Genomic DNA, 14408 nt, shown 5'->3' with positions numbered 1-14408 from the left:
TACTTTTAGCATCAGGAATCACACAGAACCATAGAATGGTTTGGGTTGGAAGGGACCTCAAAGCCCATCCAGTTCCAACCCCTGTCATGGGCAGGGACACCTCCCACTGAATCAAGGGCTCCTCACATGGAGCCCTGTGTCCAGTTCTGGAATCCCCAACTTAAGAAGGACCTGGAAGTGTTGGAACAGGTCCAGAGGAGGTCATGGAGATGATACGAGGGCTGGAGCCCCTCTGCTGTGAGGATAGGCTGGGAGAGTTGGAGTTGTTCAGCCTGGAGAAGAGAAGGCTGCGGGGAGACCTTAGAGCAACTTCCAGGCTGGGAGTTGTCCCTGCCTATGGCAGGGTGTGGAACTGGATGGGCTTGGAGATCCCTTCCAGCCCAAACCATTCCAGAATTCTCTGATGTTCATACTGAGTTGGACAGCAAAAGGGTGCTTGTTAGATAGGGATAACAAATAGGTTTGTGCCCTCATCATTACTGGGATTCACATTAACTGTATTTCCACCCCGACAGTCCTCAGGATTACTTAGTTGTGTGGACCAAAACACGTCCTGTTTGACTGGTGATCTCCTTCCTTTTTCTTCTGTGGAGGTGGTGGTGTTGTAAATGGCAATGCAACTTTGTCCTTCTATCAAGTTTGTTCCTTGTTCCTTGAAGGAATAACAGTTCTTGGAAACTCTTGGCAGGGTCCGTTTGTCCACTCATCATCTGTTTCTGTCAATGTTCCTACCAGACTGTACCAGTTGTCCAAAGCTGGGAAGCTCTGCGTCCCAGCCATGAACGTCAATGACTCAGTCACAAAGCAGAAGTTTGACAACCTCTACTGCTGCAGAGAGTCCATCCTGGATGGGTATGTATGCATCCACCAATGGGGCCATGTCCCTTGCTCGGGCCGTGAGGGACCCTGAGGGGAGCTGGGACCATGGGGCAGTCCTGCCAGCCACTTAGGATCATCCAACTTCGACTGATGAGGCTGAGGAGAACAAAGACCCTTCATTACCTCTGCTCCATCCTATTTGTATGGGAATCTGTGAGGCACTTTGGGACAGTGGCCATGTCTCTGCGAGTCAGAGTGTCCTAAGACTTATTACCAGCTGGGCGAGGGAGTTGACTGTGTGCCCTGGTGGCCAAGAGGACAACCATGCCTAGGTGCATCCAGCATGGCATTGCCAGGCGGGCGAGGGATGGGATTGTCGCGATCTGCTCCGCACTGGGGCAGCCCCACCTCGAGCAGTGGGGGCAGTTTGGGCACAACAGGATTAACAGGATCCAAAGCTCCTGGAGAGCGTCCAGAGAAGGACACGGAGTTGCGGAAGGGTTTCGAGGGGAAGCGTGTGAGGAGCAGCTGAAGTGCTTGGGTCTGTTTGGCCTGGAGAAGAGGAGGCTGAGGGCAGACCTCATGGTGCTCTCAGCTTCCTCACATGGGGAGGAGGAGGAGCAGGTGCTGAGCATTTCTCTCTGACCCATGGGAACAGCAGGAAGATTCCAGGACAGGGTTAGGTTGGACATCAGGAGAAGGTTCTTCACCCCAAGGGTAGTGGAGCACTGGACCAGCTCCCAGGGACGCATGGCACAGAGAGTGACAATGTTCCAGAAGCATTTGGTCAAGGCCCTCAGCCCCCCAGTGTGAACGCTGGGTTGTGCTGTGCAGGGAGAGGAGCTGGACTCGATGGTCCTTGTGGGTCCCTTCCAACTCGGGACATTCTGTGATTTGTATGAACATGTGTGCACACCAGAAAACAAACACTGGATTTTGGGTGTAGATAGTGAGTTTGCAGCAGATGTTCACGTGTCTAGATGTCTCCATTTAATATTTTTAACCCAGCTCCATGTCTGGAGCCCAGAGAAACTGTGGCTGCCCCATCTCCAGAGGTGTTCGAGACCAGGTTGGATAGAGCTTTGAGCATCCTGATCCAGTGGGAGGTGTCCCTGCCCGTGGTGAGGGAATTGGACTAAATGACCTTCAAAGGTCCCTTCCAACCCAACTCATCCTATGAAAATATCTGATTGAACCAATTCTTCTAGTTAAGCAGCTCTTCCTTCTTTGTTATGGCCACATCTCTCCTCCGTGGTCACGGGATTCAAGGCACATGGGTAGCTCCTGTCATGAGGGTCAGATGCCCAGGCAGGGGTTCCCCCACACTCTGAGCTGAGGACATAACATGTAGCTCCACCTTCCATCTTTAACGTCTTCTTTATCTTCTTGTCTTCGGTCGTGGTGGGTGATAGACCTCATGGTAAGCTGGGAATTGAGTCTGGCCCTGGCATCTAAAACTAGGCCAGGGCAGATGTGAGCAGAGAAGCAATGAAATGGATTTTATCTGGATTCTCTTGAAATGTGAGGGAATTTCACCGTCCCCGCACTCCCAACCCATTTACTCGGGTGCTAAAAATAGCCGGCAATGTAGGACACTCGGAGGGAGGAACCAGGGTGGAGGGGAGAGCATTGTTTGTGGGAAGCACGGGGGTTCTGGCCAGGAATTCCCACCTCCCTGCTCCTCTCGTCGTTATTTGGGGGGGGGGCAGATTTTGACTTAAAAATAAACCAAATTAAGAAAAAGGTATTTTTGGCAAAGATTTTGAATACTTCTGCAGAAACAAAACAAATGGATCCAACAAAAAAAAAAGCCAGACAACCCAAAAAAGAGGATCCGGACCCCAGACCTTTCCTCTTTGCTGTGTTTCAGCGGCAGCACCCACCCTTACAAAGGAAAAAGTCAGCATTTAGGTGCCCCTTGGGTCCTCCTGGCACCCAAGTCGCTGCGTGTCCTCAGGGATGCAGACACAGCCGTGGTGTTGAGAAGAACAGAGAGAGACCACTGTCCTTCATGGCATCACTGGGGGAACAGGTCTTGCTTCTGGTCTTTAATTGGCTTTTTCTCTTTCCTTAGCCTGAAGAGGACCACAGACATGATGTTTGGAGGAAAGCAAGTGGTGGTGTGCGGCTACGGGGAGGTGAGAGCTCACAGCGTACGTGCAGGTGTTGCATGTGAATCAGCGCATCCTGTACTGGCTTTGGCCAAGGGGGCTTCTCCACCCTCAGGGCTGTTCGCTGCATCATGAGGGACCTCCAAACCCCAGTGGTGTGCCAAAACTTGCAGTCCATGGTGTCACTCCAGGCTGGGGGACGACATGACTGGGAGCAGCCCTGAGGAGAAGGACTTGGGGTGCTGTGGAAGGAGAAGCTCCACGTGAGCTGGCAATGTGTGCTTACAGCTCAGAAACCACCCATGTCCTGGAGTGCATCCAAAGCCGTGGGACCAGAAGGGAGGAGATTCTGCCCCCCTGCTCCACTCTAGGGAGTCCCCACCTGGAGCCTGTGTCCAGTTCTGGAATCCTCAACATAAGAGGGAGATGGAAATGTTGGAACGGGTCCAGAGGAGGCCATGGAGATGATGCGGGGTCTGGAGCCCCTCTGCTGTGAGGACAGGCTGGGAGAGTCGGGGTTGTTGAGACTGGAGAAGAGAAGGCTGCAGGGAGGCCTTAGAGCAGCTTTCAGTAGGGAAAGGAGCTCCAGGAAAGCTGGGGAAGGGCTCTTGATCAGGAAGGGCAGGGACAGGACAAGGGGAACGGTTTTGATCTTCAAGAGGGGAGATTGAGGTGAGATCTTGGGCAGAAATGTTTTGCTGTGAGGGTGGGGAGGCCCTGGCCCAGGTTGCCCAGATAAGTGGTGGCTTCCCCATCCCTGGAGGGGTTGAAGGCCAAGTTGGATGGGACTTGGAGCCCCTGATCTCATGGGAGGTGTCCTTGCCCACGGCGGGGATTGGTTCTGGATAGGCTTTGAGGTCCCTTCCCACCCAAACCGTTCCGTGATTTTATTTAATCAAATATTCCAGCACTCGGAGCTGGGGTTGCAGATGCGCAGCCACAGTGTTGCTGTCAAAGCCTCGTCATAGAATCATAGAATCACCAGGTTGGAAAGGACCCACTGGATCATCGAGTCCAACCATTCCTAACACTCCCTTAAACCATGTCCCTAAGCACTTCATCAACCCGTACCTCGACCACCTTCCTGGGCAGCTGTTCCAGTGCCCGATGACTCTTTCTGTGAAGAACTTTTTTCTGATATCCAGCCTGAACCACCACTCCCGGTGGCTCCTGAACTCTTGGCGTCTCCCTGGAGGTGTTCAAGGCCAGGTTGGATGGATGGGGCCTTGAGCCTCCAGTCCAGTGGGAGGTGTCCCTGCCCATGGCAGAGGGTTTGGGACTGAATGGGCTTTATGGTCCCTTCCAACCCAAACCATTCTATGATTCTATGATTGTGTGATCTCCCAAGCTCTCGGTGTCTCCTAAGCTCTGGGCATCTCCAAAGCTCTCAGTATTTCCTGAGGTCTCAGCATCTCCCAAGCTCCTTGCATCTCCAAAGCTCTTGACGTATGTCTCCTGAGCTCTTGGCATCTCCTAAGCTCTCAGTGTCTCACTCTCCCCCTGTGCTCTTCTCCCTCCCAGGTGGGCAAGGGCTGCTGTGCTGCTCTGAAGGCCATGGGCTCCATAGTCTACGTGACGGAGATTGATCCCATCTGTGCCCTCCAGGCCTGGTAAGCAGCGACAGCGAGCCTGGCTTCTCCTATAGGCTTTTCTCAGGAGAACCAGGACCAGAGACTGCTCAGCACCCTGAGAGGGAGGCTGGGAGGGGTTCGTGGCCCCTCTGCACCCTGGGAGGAGCCCACAGCTCTCACCTGTGGCTAGGAGGGGGTTCCTGCACTGGAGCATCTCCTGGTTTATCTGTGTCCCACATGCCACCTTGCGCCATCATAAACAGAGTGGGCAAGGGGTCGATGGTGCAGCTTGAAAGAGTTTAATGCTGTGGCTTAAAGGGTGTTGGGAGTGAACTGAGACCTGTGGAGAGCAAACGGGCTTTCCTGGCCTGTGTATACCTCACTCCAGGGGTGTTGTGGTTCCTGCCATCAACCACCCCTCACAGCCTCTTCAGCTGGGTCCCACACTGCAGGGCTGAAAGCACGCAGTTCTCCCCTCACACTGGTGCGATGCAGTCCCACCCGGCCTCGTTTTCTCCAGGAAAGGCTCCTTTGGTGCGGAGATGCTGTATCTGCATCCCCAGGTGCGACAGGGGATGTGGCTGAGGAAGCAGAGTACCCACAACACCTGGAGCCTCATTAAACCCTCAGCCTCTTCCCAACAGTGAGCCTGCCAAGGGCTATTGCAGTGAGAAAGCTAATGAGCTCTGCTTAATTAGCAGAGCTGATCAACTTGGGGTTTGCTTTATGGCCTTCACAAGCGGCGCATCCACACCCACATCCTTACCTAGGAGTGTGGTCATTTGCAGCAGCTCTGTCCCTGGCTTTGTATGAGGCAATGCCATTCATCCCCTGGGCTGAGGAGCTTGTGGTGGGAAAAAGCACCAGTAACTGGGACATCCAGGAGAAAAAAAGTTATTTTTTATAGTCACCACGATTTGGCTTGTGAAGTACTGAAATAGCTGTCAGCGAATCCTAAAACCCACCCTGCCCTCGTTTTCCGCAGTGCTGAGTACACCTTGCTCGGTGCTCAGCGCTTCTGACAATCGCGTAGATGCCTAAATATGGATTGCAAAGCTGATGATCGACATCTGTGGGTTCGGAGTGTTTTTAAGATGATCTAAATACACACCAGAAAGGGTTGTGCAGCCAGAGGGCGCATTGGCATCTTCTGGGTGCAGGAGCAGAGGCTTTAGCAGAGCCATCTCAGTTGACAACAGTGATTTGCAGATGTGGAAGCCTTGGCATAAAACACAACAGCCTCCCAAATCTCTTTTCACGTCTCCCCAAGAGACCCAAATCCTGAAGGCCTCGGGTGCATGGCCTTCAGCTTCCTGCCTTGCTCTTCCCAGTCTCTGGCATTGGAAAGTCAAAATGAACATCTGAGAATCAGTTGATTTTTTTTTCCTATTTTTGGCACTTTTTTGCTTCTTCTCAGGCTATTTTTCCCCCCTCTTCCCTTAGCATGGATGGATTCAGGCTCGTGAAGCTCAACGAAGTCATTCGACAAGTTGACATCGTCATCACCTGCACAGGTACGCATTCCTAAGGATGGGCCGTTAGGGATGCCACCCCGTAATCGAGTCCATCTTTTTTCCAAGGGAAAAGGTAGAAAATAGGGATGGTGAGCGAAGGTTTTTATTCAGGATGTTGCTGTCTGGCAGGCAACAAGAATGTGGTGACAAGGGAGCACCTGGATCGGATGAAGAACAGCTGCATCGTCTGCAACATGGGGCACTCCAACACTGAGATCGACGTGGTGAGTGCCAGGACGTGCGTCGGGGGTGGGTATAGCACAGGGGTGACAATGCTTTTGGGACCCCCTGGCCGCTGCCTCCAATCTGTGCTGCTCGAGCTGGTGGCCAGGAGGACATAAAACCATCCACCACTCCCTGCATCTCAGCAGATGCTGCCACACATGTCATGGTTGTTCCTGTGATCCCAAGGGACACCAGCGAGCCAGACAAACTGCTCCGACTTCCAGCGTGGTGGCTGGTACCCACCAGCCCCAATCCTGCCTCAGAATCCCCCTCTCCAGCCCAGTCCTTCTGCTTTTACACCATTGAGACCCAACTGAAAGCTGAGCTCGGTGCAGTGCAGCATGCTCAGCCCCACCATGCTTTACCGAACAGCATGGAAATCTGCTCATCTGTTCTTGGAGATGAGTGAAAGAGCAGGAGAGTCTGGTCTGAAGGTCCCTGAGGAACTGCTTGGCCAAACCCATGGGTTTAAAGCCATTTTCTGTGCTGGGAAGATGGAATTGCAGCCAGGCACGTTCACTTGGTGACCATGAGTCCTCTTCAGCCTGAAGAGCTTGGACAATAGTTGTTGCTGGAGCTTTGATGTATTGTCATCATAAAAATAGCTCCAGGTTATGATTCAGAAAAGTTCTATTGGTCTGGGATGGCAACCGGGCCCAAAGGAAGCCATAAACACAGGACAATGGCACCGAGCTGCTTCTTCTTATTGTTCCTGTTAGGAAGTGTCTGGACTTTGATCTTTTAGAGCTCTTTAATGACTTTTAACGCTGTGTTTCAGGCAAGCCTGCGCACCCCCGAGCTGACCTGGGAGCGCGTGAGGTCCCAAGTGGACCATGTCATCTGGCCAGATGGGAAGAGAATAGTCCTGCTGGCAGAGGTGAGCTGCGGGCACCGGGCAGGGAGTGCAACCTGCTCTCTGCTTGAGGAGGAGGCAAACGAGGGCTGAGTGAGCAGCTGAGCCAAAGTGCTGCCAGAAATTGCCCTTGAAAGGCTTGGTGTCACCCCGTCTTGGCCCATGAGTTATTGCAACCCAGAAAAGTTCCTGTGTTTTTCTTCACCCCACTCCAGGGTGCCCCTCCCCCCGCCAGGGGATTTGAGCAGATTTTTCCCTTCTAAATAGCTTTACTGCATTATGAGTGCAAGCAGCATCTCAGGTTTCCAGCGCACGTGATAAATGGTGTTTTCACACCAGAAAGGACGCCCTGTGGTTCTTGTGCTGTCTGTGGGGCTGCAACCTGGTTTTGGTGCCATGCTGAGATAACAACCAGTTCTTCCTTCCTAGGGCCGCCTGCTGAACCTGAGCTGCTCCACTGTCCCCACCTTCGTCCTGTCCATCACTGCCACCACTCAGGTGAGTAGGGTTTGGGCTGAGCTGGGAGCTGCGTCTCGCTCCATAGCGGGCGGCAGTCACTTACCCAAGTGTCTTCTCCACCCAGGCTCTGGCTTTGATAGAGCTGTACAATGCTCCCGAGGGCCGCTACAAGCAAGATGTGTACTTGCTGCCAAAGAAAATGGGTAAAGACGCACTCGTGGCCTTCTCTTTTCTGGTTTTGAGGTTGAACAGATGGGAGATTCTGCTTGGCTAGGCTGAGGATGAAGGACATCGCAGCCTCCTGGGCTCTCCTTGCCAAGCTGAGGGTCTTCCAGTGAGTTCTTCCCACTGGGTCTGGGCTCTTCGCTAACTTGGCTGTGTTCTTTCCCTGTCTCACCTGGGGAGAAGCAGCTGATGCGTTTGGTCAACCGCAGAGCCCATTCACGATGGTGCGGGGGGTTCCATGCAGAGCTTCTGACAGCAGAGCTGCCTGACTTCATGGTCCCTGACCCACAGCTCTGCCAACAGGGCCCCTTCCTGAGGCCACAAGCTACGCTGACCACGCCTTAGCTGCAAAATGGGACTTTTTTGTCTTAATTGTGGTACTTTGAGACTGGGTGCAGCTTGTCCCTAGTGTGGACGATACGGGTCATCCACCAGACATGTCCGTGGCTCCTGCATCAGTAGAGCATCCAGGCTTGCCGAGGGAATGGTAACACAGCAGCAGAACCTAAAAGGGCATTTCAGAGAAAGGTTTTCTCCTCTAACACAAAATCGAAGGCAGCTGTGTCCTGGGCACATTCAGCACGGCATCGCCAGCCGGGCGAGGGAGGGGATTGTCCTGCTCTGCTTTGCTCTGCACTGGGCAGCCCCACCTCGAGCACTGGGGGTGGTTTGGGCGCCGCAGGATTAACAGGATCCAAAGCTCCTGGAGAGTATCCAGAGGAGAACACGGAGTTGGGAAAAGGTTTAAAGGGGAAGCGTGTGAGGAGCAGCTGAAGTGCCCGGGTCTGTTCAGCCTGGAGAAGAGGAGGCTGAGGGCAGACCTCATGGTGCTCTGTAGCTTCCTCACATGGGGAGGAGGAGGAGCAGGCATTGACCTCTTCTCTCTGACCTGAGGGAACAGCAGGAAGATTCCAGGACAGGGTTAGGTTGGACATCAGGAGAAGGTTTTTCACCCCAAGGGTGGTGGAGCACTGGACCAGCTCCCAGGGAAGTGGTCATGGCATGGAGCCTGACAATGTTCCAGAAGCATTTGGCCAAGGCCCTCAGCCCCACAGTGTGAATGCTGGGTTGTGCTGTGCAGGGAGAGGAGCTGGACTCGATGGTCCTTGTGGGTTGGGACGTTCTATGAGTCTATGAACTAGATGGGAGCCTCAGTTTCCTCCATTGAAGGCAAAAAGCAGCCACAAAGGCATGAGGAGTGAAGCCTTTCCCAGCTGGGGCTGCAGGGACCTGGTGCACAGCAGGAGGGGAGGCATTGCCCTCCCCTTCCCGTACTAACGAGGCCTGAAATCATTTCAGACGAGTACGTGGCGAGCCTTCACCTCCCGACGTTTGATGCCCATCTGACGGAGCTAACGGATGAGCAAGCGAAATACCTGGGGCTGAACAAGAACGGACCTTTCAAACCCAACTACTACAGGTGCTGCTCCTCAGCTGCTCAGTCGCACATGCAGGAACGCGGGGGGATGGGGTTTAACCCCACTGGTCCTCTAAGATGGTAGCAGGGACTTTCTGATCATTCCCATGGCCGTGGAGAAAGGGGTGCTGCTGGGAAGGGGTCGTAGCTGTGGAACAGAGCCCTCAGCAGGACATGAGCCCAGGCAGGCACACAGCAAGTGATGCCAGCTCTATTTTTAACGTTTGACAAAAGATGAGATGGCACAGAGCAGGGTTTGCCCCTCACGCTGGGGCTCCTCCGCAGGCTTGGCCTGATCACTCTCCTGCCCCGGCACCGCCTGTGCCAGCCCCATGCCGCTAGATTGCTCCCGTCCTGCACTGAGCATTGTTGCCAGCGCTGCAGCACATTTGTTACTGCAAAACTGAGATGGCTTTGCACAAAAATGGATTGGCTTGTGAGGGGTTGAGGCCAGGTCCTTGTCTTGCAGGAAAAGGTTTTTTCTTGGCATGCAGAGCAATGCCGCACCCCACTGCTCCGGTTTGGGGATCAGTCGGCTTTGCCAGGTCCTCGGCTTTGTTTTTCCTGCCACATGTTACATGCAAAACCCCGGTACTGCTGCCTGGCTGTGCCCTCCCATGAAGGAATTCCCTCCCGATGCTGCGAGGGCTGGAGCAACTCTGCTGTGAGGACAGGCTGGGAGAGTTGAAGTTGTTGAGCCTGGAGGAGAGAAGGCTGCGGGGAGACCTTAGAGCAGCTTCCAGTACGGAAAGGGGCTCCAGGAAAGCTGGGGAGGGGCTCTTGGTCAGAGAATGCAAGAACAGGACGAAGCGAACAGTTTTGGACTAAGAAAGGGGAGATTGAGGTGAGATCTTGGGCAGAAATGTTTTGCTGTGAGGGTGGGGAGGCCCTGGCCCAGGTTGCCCAGTGAAGCCATGGCCTCCCCATCCCTGGAAGTGCTGAAGGCCAAGTTGGATGGGGCTTGGAGCCCCTGATTGAGTGGGAGGTGTCCCTGCCCATGGCAGGGGGTGGGACTGGATGGGCTTTGAGGTCTTTTCCGACCGAAACCATTCCATGATTCTGTGATCCAGTTTCCTTTGCCCGGCTCTTTCCCCAGTGTTGTGGGGAGTGAGGTTTCTCCCACACACAGAGAAGTTCAGGGTCACGGCAGATCCCATGCACTGAGGGAGAGCCATGCCAACCCAAACATCCCCTGTGCTACATGGGGTGGAGATGTGCCTTGGCCTTGATATCTGGCAGCCTCCAGTCACAAAAGACAAAGAATGGAGATTTCCAGAGCTCACTGTTTTGATGTGTGTGGGGCAGAGGAGATTTCTGGGTGCATAGAGCCTCTTTTTCTGAGGGTAAGAGGCAGCTGGACTCTACCTCTGTGCAGCTCCAGGCTTGGAAAGGAGCGGCTGGTAAGCTGCTTGGAGGAGAAGGCCCTGGGGGTGTTGGTCGACAGCAGCTGAACGTGAGCCAGCAGTGGCCCAGATGGCCAAGAAGGCCAATGGCATCCTGGCCTGTACCAGAAACAGCGTGGCCAGCAGGAGCAGGGCAGGGATTGTGCCCCTGGACTCAATGCTGGGGAGGCCGCCCCTCGAACCCTGGGTTCAGTTCTGGCCCCTCACTCCAGGAAGGACCTTGAGGAGCTGGAGTGTCTGGAAAAGGGAATGGAGCTGGGGAAGGATCTGGAGAACAAAGGTTCTGAGAGGCGGCTGAGGGCACTGGGTCTGTTTAGCCTGGAGAAGAGGAGGCTGAGGGGAAACCTCATCACTATGTGCAACTGCCTGGAAGGAGGTTGTGGAGAGGTGGGTGCTGGTCTCTTCTCCCAGGGGACTGGGGATGGGATGAGAGGTAATGGCCTCAAGTTGTGCTAGGGCAGATTCAGGTTGGACATCATGTAGCATCTCTTCACAGAAAGGGTTCTCAGTCCCTGGCAGAAGCTGCCCAGGGTGGTGGTGGTGGAGTCCCCATCCTTGGAGGGGTGTAAAAGCCGGGGAGATGAGGTGCTCAGGGATGGTTCAGTCGTGGAAAGGGACGGCTGGACTCAATTATCTCAAAGGTCTTTTACAACCAAGTTATTCTATGATTCCAAAGCTACGTTTGTGGGGCGGGGATGAGGACTGAGTCTCATTCTTTTCTTGGTGTCCCCCCTCCCAAAACGTGTGGTGCTGATACAGGTGGAGCCCTGCGTTTTACCCCCTGCAGCTTGCTCAAAACCCCATTTTCTCTTCTTTTCCCCAGATATTAAGTTCCTGCCGCTGCATCCCGGAGAATCGCGAGGAACGAGATCCCGAGTCTTTCCTCAAACTGCTGTACAGGATGAAACAGCGCAAGCTTCTAAGTTAGAGCCGGGCTTGCTCGCATAGTAGACAGTGTGTGTAGGTTATTTATTTATTAAATTAGGGTACTGTTCATGCGGCCTCTGCCACTGATGTCCGTCCTGCCGCAGGACTGGGAGATGCTGGATTCCTTTCCGTTGGTTTCGGTTTTCTCTTTGGGTTGTTCTTTTTCGGGGCTGGAAGGATGGGGGAGGCAAGGAAGAAGCTGGTGGAACTGAATCACTGCAATGTGGTTGGAGTGGTCCATCATCACCATCGATCCGACACAAACGACAGGAGCCGCGGGGTTTGACTTCAAGGTCACATGTGGCGTTTTCTTCCCTTCGCATCCCAGTGGAGAAGGATCCTGGCAGCTGGAAGAGCTGGCCCGAGAGTGGCTGGGTTTGCGTTTCTCACGCCCTTTGACAACACAATTAAAAGCCTCGTGTGCTCCAGGCGCTGTTGACCACCAGGAGCCACCTTGGCAGCAAAACGGTGAATCCCACCAGCATCCACTGGAGTAACCTCCTGTCATCCTGAAGAACTTCCCGGAGGACAGTTCTGCCAGCGGGTCAGTGACCTTCGCCTTAGCACTGCCGGAAGCTGTAACGAAGGGTCCGGTCATTAGAGTCAGCCAGGGACGGCCTGAGCGCGTGGCAGGAGCTGGGAGGGCAGTGCATGGTGCCTGCGTGGAGGCAGTGGGGTAGGACCCACCACCGCGCCCTCCGTCACAGCTCCGCAGCGTTCCCTGCTGCTGACATCACGAGTGCCAACCTCCTGTGGTTCAACCAAAGTCATGTTCCCGGTGGGGCCGCAGCCCTCACTGGTGGAAGAGCCTTGCGACCTCACCAACAAATGCTGCCTATGTGTCCAGGAGCTCTTCCAAAGCCCAGTGGAGCTCATTGGCCATCCCACCTAGGAGCTCATAGGCCATCCCCATCCATGTGAGGTGTTTCTCCAGCTGAATTTCAGTCCTCATTGGAACCTTTGGAGCTTTAAAATCCCTGTTGGGTGTGAGAAGCATGCCGGAGTAATCCCCACCCCGATCCCGAGCGTGGGGAAGAGTTCAGCATCACTGAAACCCTTCAGTCACCCCAAATCTTAATGCATTGGAGCTGATGGAGAGCAGCTTTGCCATGATTATACTTTTTAGCCTGGGATGTCTCACCTGGACGCTGCAACAGCACAGCACGTTCACCAAGGTGGCTTTCCAAGTCTCCATGTCTCATCAGAGTCACTTTTAGGGTTCACATGGAGAACATGGTCCTTGCCCAACCCCATGAGCTCAAAAGCCTTCATCCTGCAGTTGCTGCTTTGGTACCTGAGCCCCTCATCAGCTGCAGATTCTTGTTTGATCCTCACAGACCTCTTTGCCGTCATGGAAAAACTCTTCTGTGGCAGCTTGTTCATGCACAAGAAAGGGTAACAGCAGCCAAGTACTTCTCGTTTCTCGTGACACCAAGGTCTGAAGTCAGCTTGACCACAAGCTGCTTGTCTTTGGAGCAGATATTCTCTTATTCTTGCTTATTCCATGTTCCTCTCTGAAATTTCTCAAAGCCTAGAAGTAAGGCTTTGAGGAGACCTTGGGTATATGTTAGGCCTTTGAGAAGACCTTACGGCTTTGAGGAGACCTTAGGCCTTGGAGAAGACTCTGAGAAGACTTTAACCCTTGGAGAGGACTCTGAGAAGACCAAAGGCCTTGGAGAAGACTTAAAGAAGACCTTAGGGCTTTGAGAAGGCTCTGATGACTTTAGGATACGTCAGGTCTTGGAGAAGGCTTTCTCATAGCCTGATCACTAACCACAAACTCAAAATAGTCTTCACTCGTGAATTTTGTCCTGAGATTTTGGGAAGAGTCCCCTGAGCTATTTGAGACGTTGTGGTCGACTCTTGGAGGACTTTGGTCTACATCAGCCAACGAAACCCCTGAGTTCCCGTTCTCCGCAAATGAGTGGAGTCCAATCCTGTTCTTGGTTGAGGGGCAGCGCAGCTGTGGGGTCACATTGAGCTCAGCAGTGTTGGAACTCGGGCCCATCCTCCTCCATCTGCATGACCCCAGTTCAGCTCCGGCATCCGCTCCCTGCCCTGTCCTTGCGCAGCGTCGGTGGTGCTGCCCTCACCCCCAAAGCCCTCCTGCTGGGTTTTGTCCCTGTTTTCTCTTCCAGGCAGACAGGAGAAGAAGGGGAAAAAAAAGTCAATAATAATCCCTCATCTGGCATTTCCCACCTTGATTCCCAAGGCTCCTCTCTGCATCGCTCCGCTTTGCTGTAAGCTGTTGCGCTCGCTTGGCTTCTCCTGATCGATCTGGACTCCTCTTCCATGATCAGCTCGAAATTCAACGTGGATTGGGTTGGGTTTGGGTTTTTTTTAATTAATGTAACGCGTTTTTAAAGCATTAGGAAAGCGGAGACATAGGCAACACCAGCAGAATCGTACGAGGAGGTGAATTCCGTTCCAAACTTTAGGAATAACGACCAGAAGCGGCCGTCAGCCTGCAGCGAGGAGACGGAACCTTCGCAATTGGAACCTTTCCAAAAGGCTGTTTTAATTATTAATGTCTGAGTGATTGTATTAGAGCAGCAATAACGACTCTGTAATCTCAAACACAAATAAAACAGCGGAAAACTCAGCTTCTCTGGAGATTTTTGGACTGACGGGGATGTTTTTGAGCTGGGGGAGTTGCAAGGGTGGGCCGTGGGGTGCCCTGGGACGGGGATGGTGACCCCAAACCCGGTGCCATAGCCCCGTTCTGAGCGCTGCCAGATAGAACAGAGCTGGGAACGCTGCTCTGGCCATCGTGTGTCCTTAGGGTGGCGAAGGCCATTTGGGCTCCGTGCAGCTGCTTTGGGCTCTCGTCCGTGGGGAAGCGGTGTGAGCAGTGCCGGGAAAACCCCTGCGGAGCTGGGAACGG

The 14408-nt window shown here is 53.7% G+C and overlaps 1 protein-coding gene across 3 annotated transcripts in view; it reads left to right on the top strand.

The window, feature by feature from the left end:
* Positions 1 to 14126, top strand: part of AHCYL2 (adenosylhomocysteinase like 2) — a 34687-nt gene extending 20561 nt beyond the window's left edge. For all 3 annotated transcript variants that reach the window (XM_054058568.1, XM_054058578.1, XM_054058588.1), the window contains exons 8-17: positions 736 to 852; positions 2894 to 2957; positions 4452 to 4540; positions 5945 to 6015; positions 6145 to 6239; positions 7019 to 7117; positions 7523 to 7591; positions 7677 to 7755; positions 9077 to 9197; positions 11421 to 14126. In XM_054058568.1, coding sequence (XP_053914543.1) covers positions 736 to 852; positions 2894 to 2957; positions 4452 to 4540; positions 5945 to 6015; positions 6145 to 6239; positions 7019 to 7117; positions 7523 to 7591; positions 7677 to 7755; positions 9077 to 9197; positions 11421 to 11427 — 811 coding nt within the window. In that variant the 3' untranslated portion in view covers positions 11428 to 14126. The remainder of the gene's footprint in view (positions 1 to 735; positions 853 to 2893; positions 2958 to 4451; positions 4541 to 5944; positions 6016 to 6144; positions 6240 to 7018; positions 7118 to 7522; positions 7592 to 7676; positions 7756 to 9076; positions 9198 to 11420) is intronic.
* Positions 14127 to 14408: the final 282 nt, after the last annotated feature.

Source organism: Cuculus canorus, chromosome 1 (assembly GCF_017976375.1).
Source record: "Cuculus canorus isolate bCucCan1 chromosome 1, bCucCan1.pri, whole genome shotgun sequence".
NCBI lineage: Eukaryota > Metazoa > Chordata > Aves > Cuculiformes > Cuculidae > Cuculus > Cuculus canorus.
This window is presented reverse-complemented; position numbering and strand designations above follow the sequence as displayed.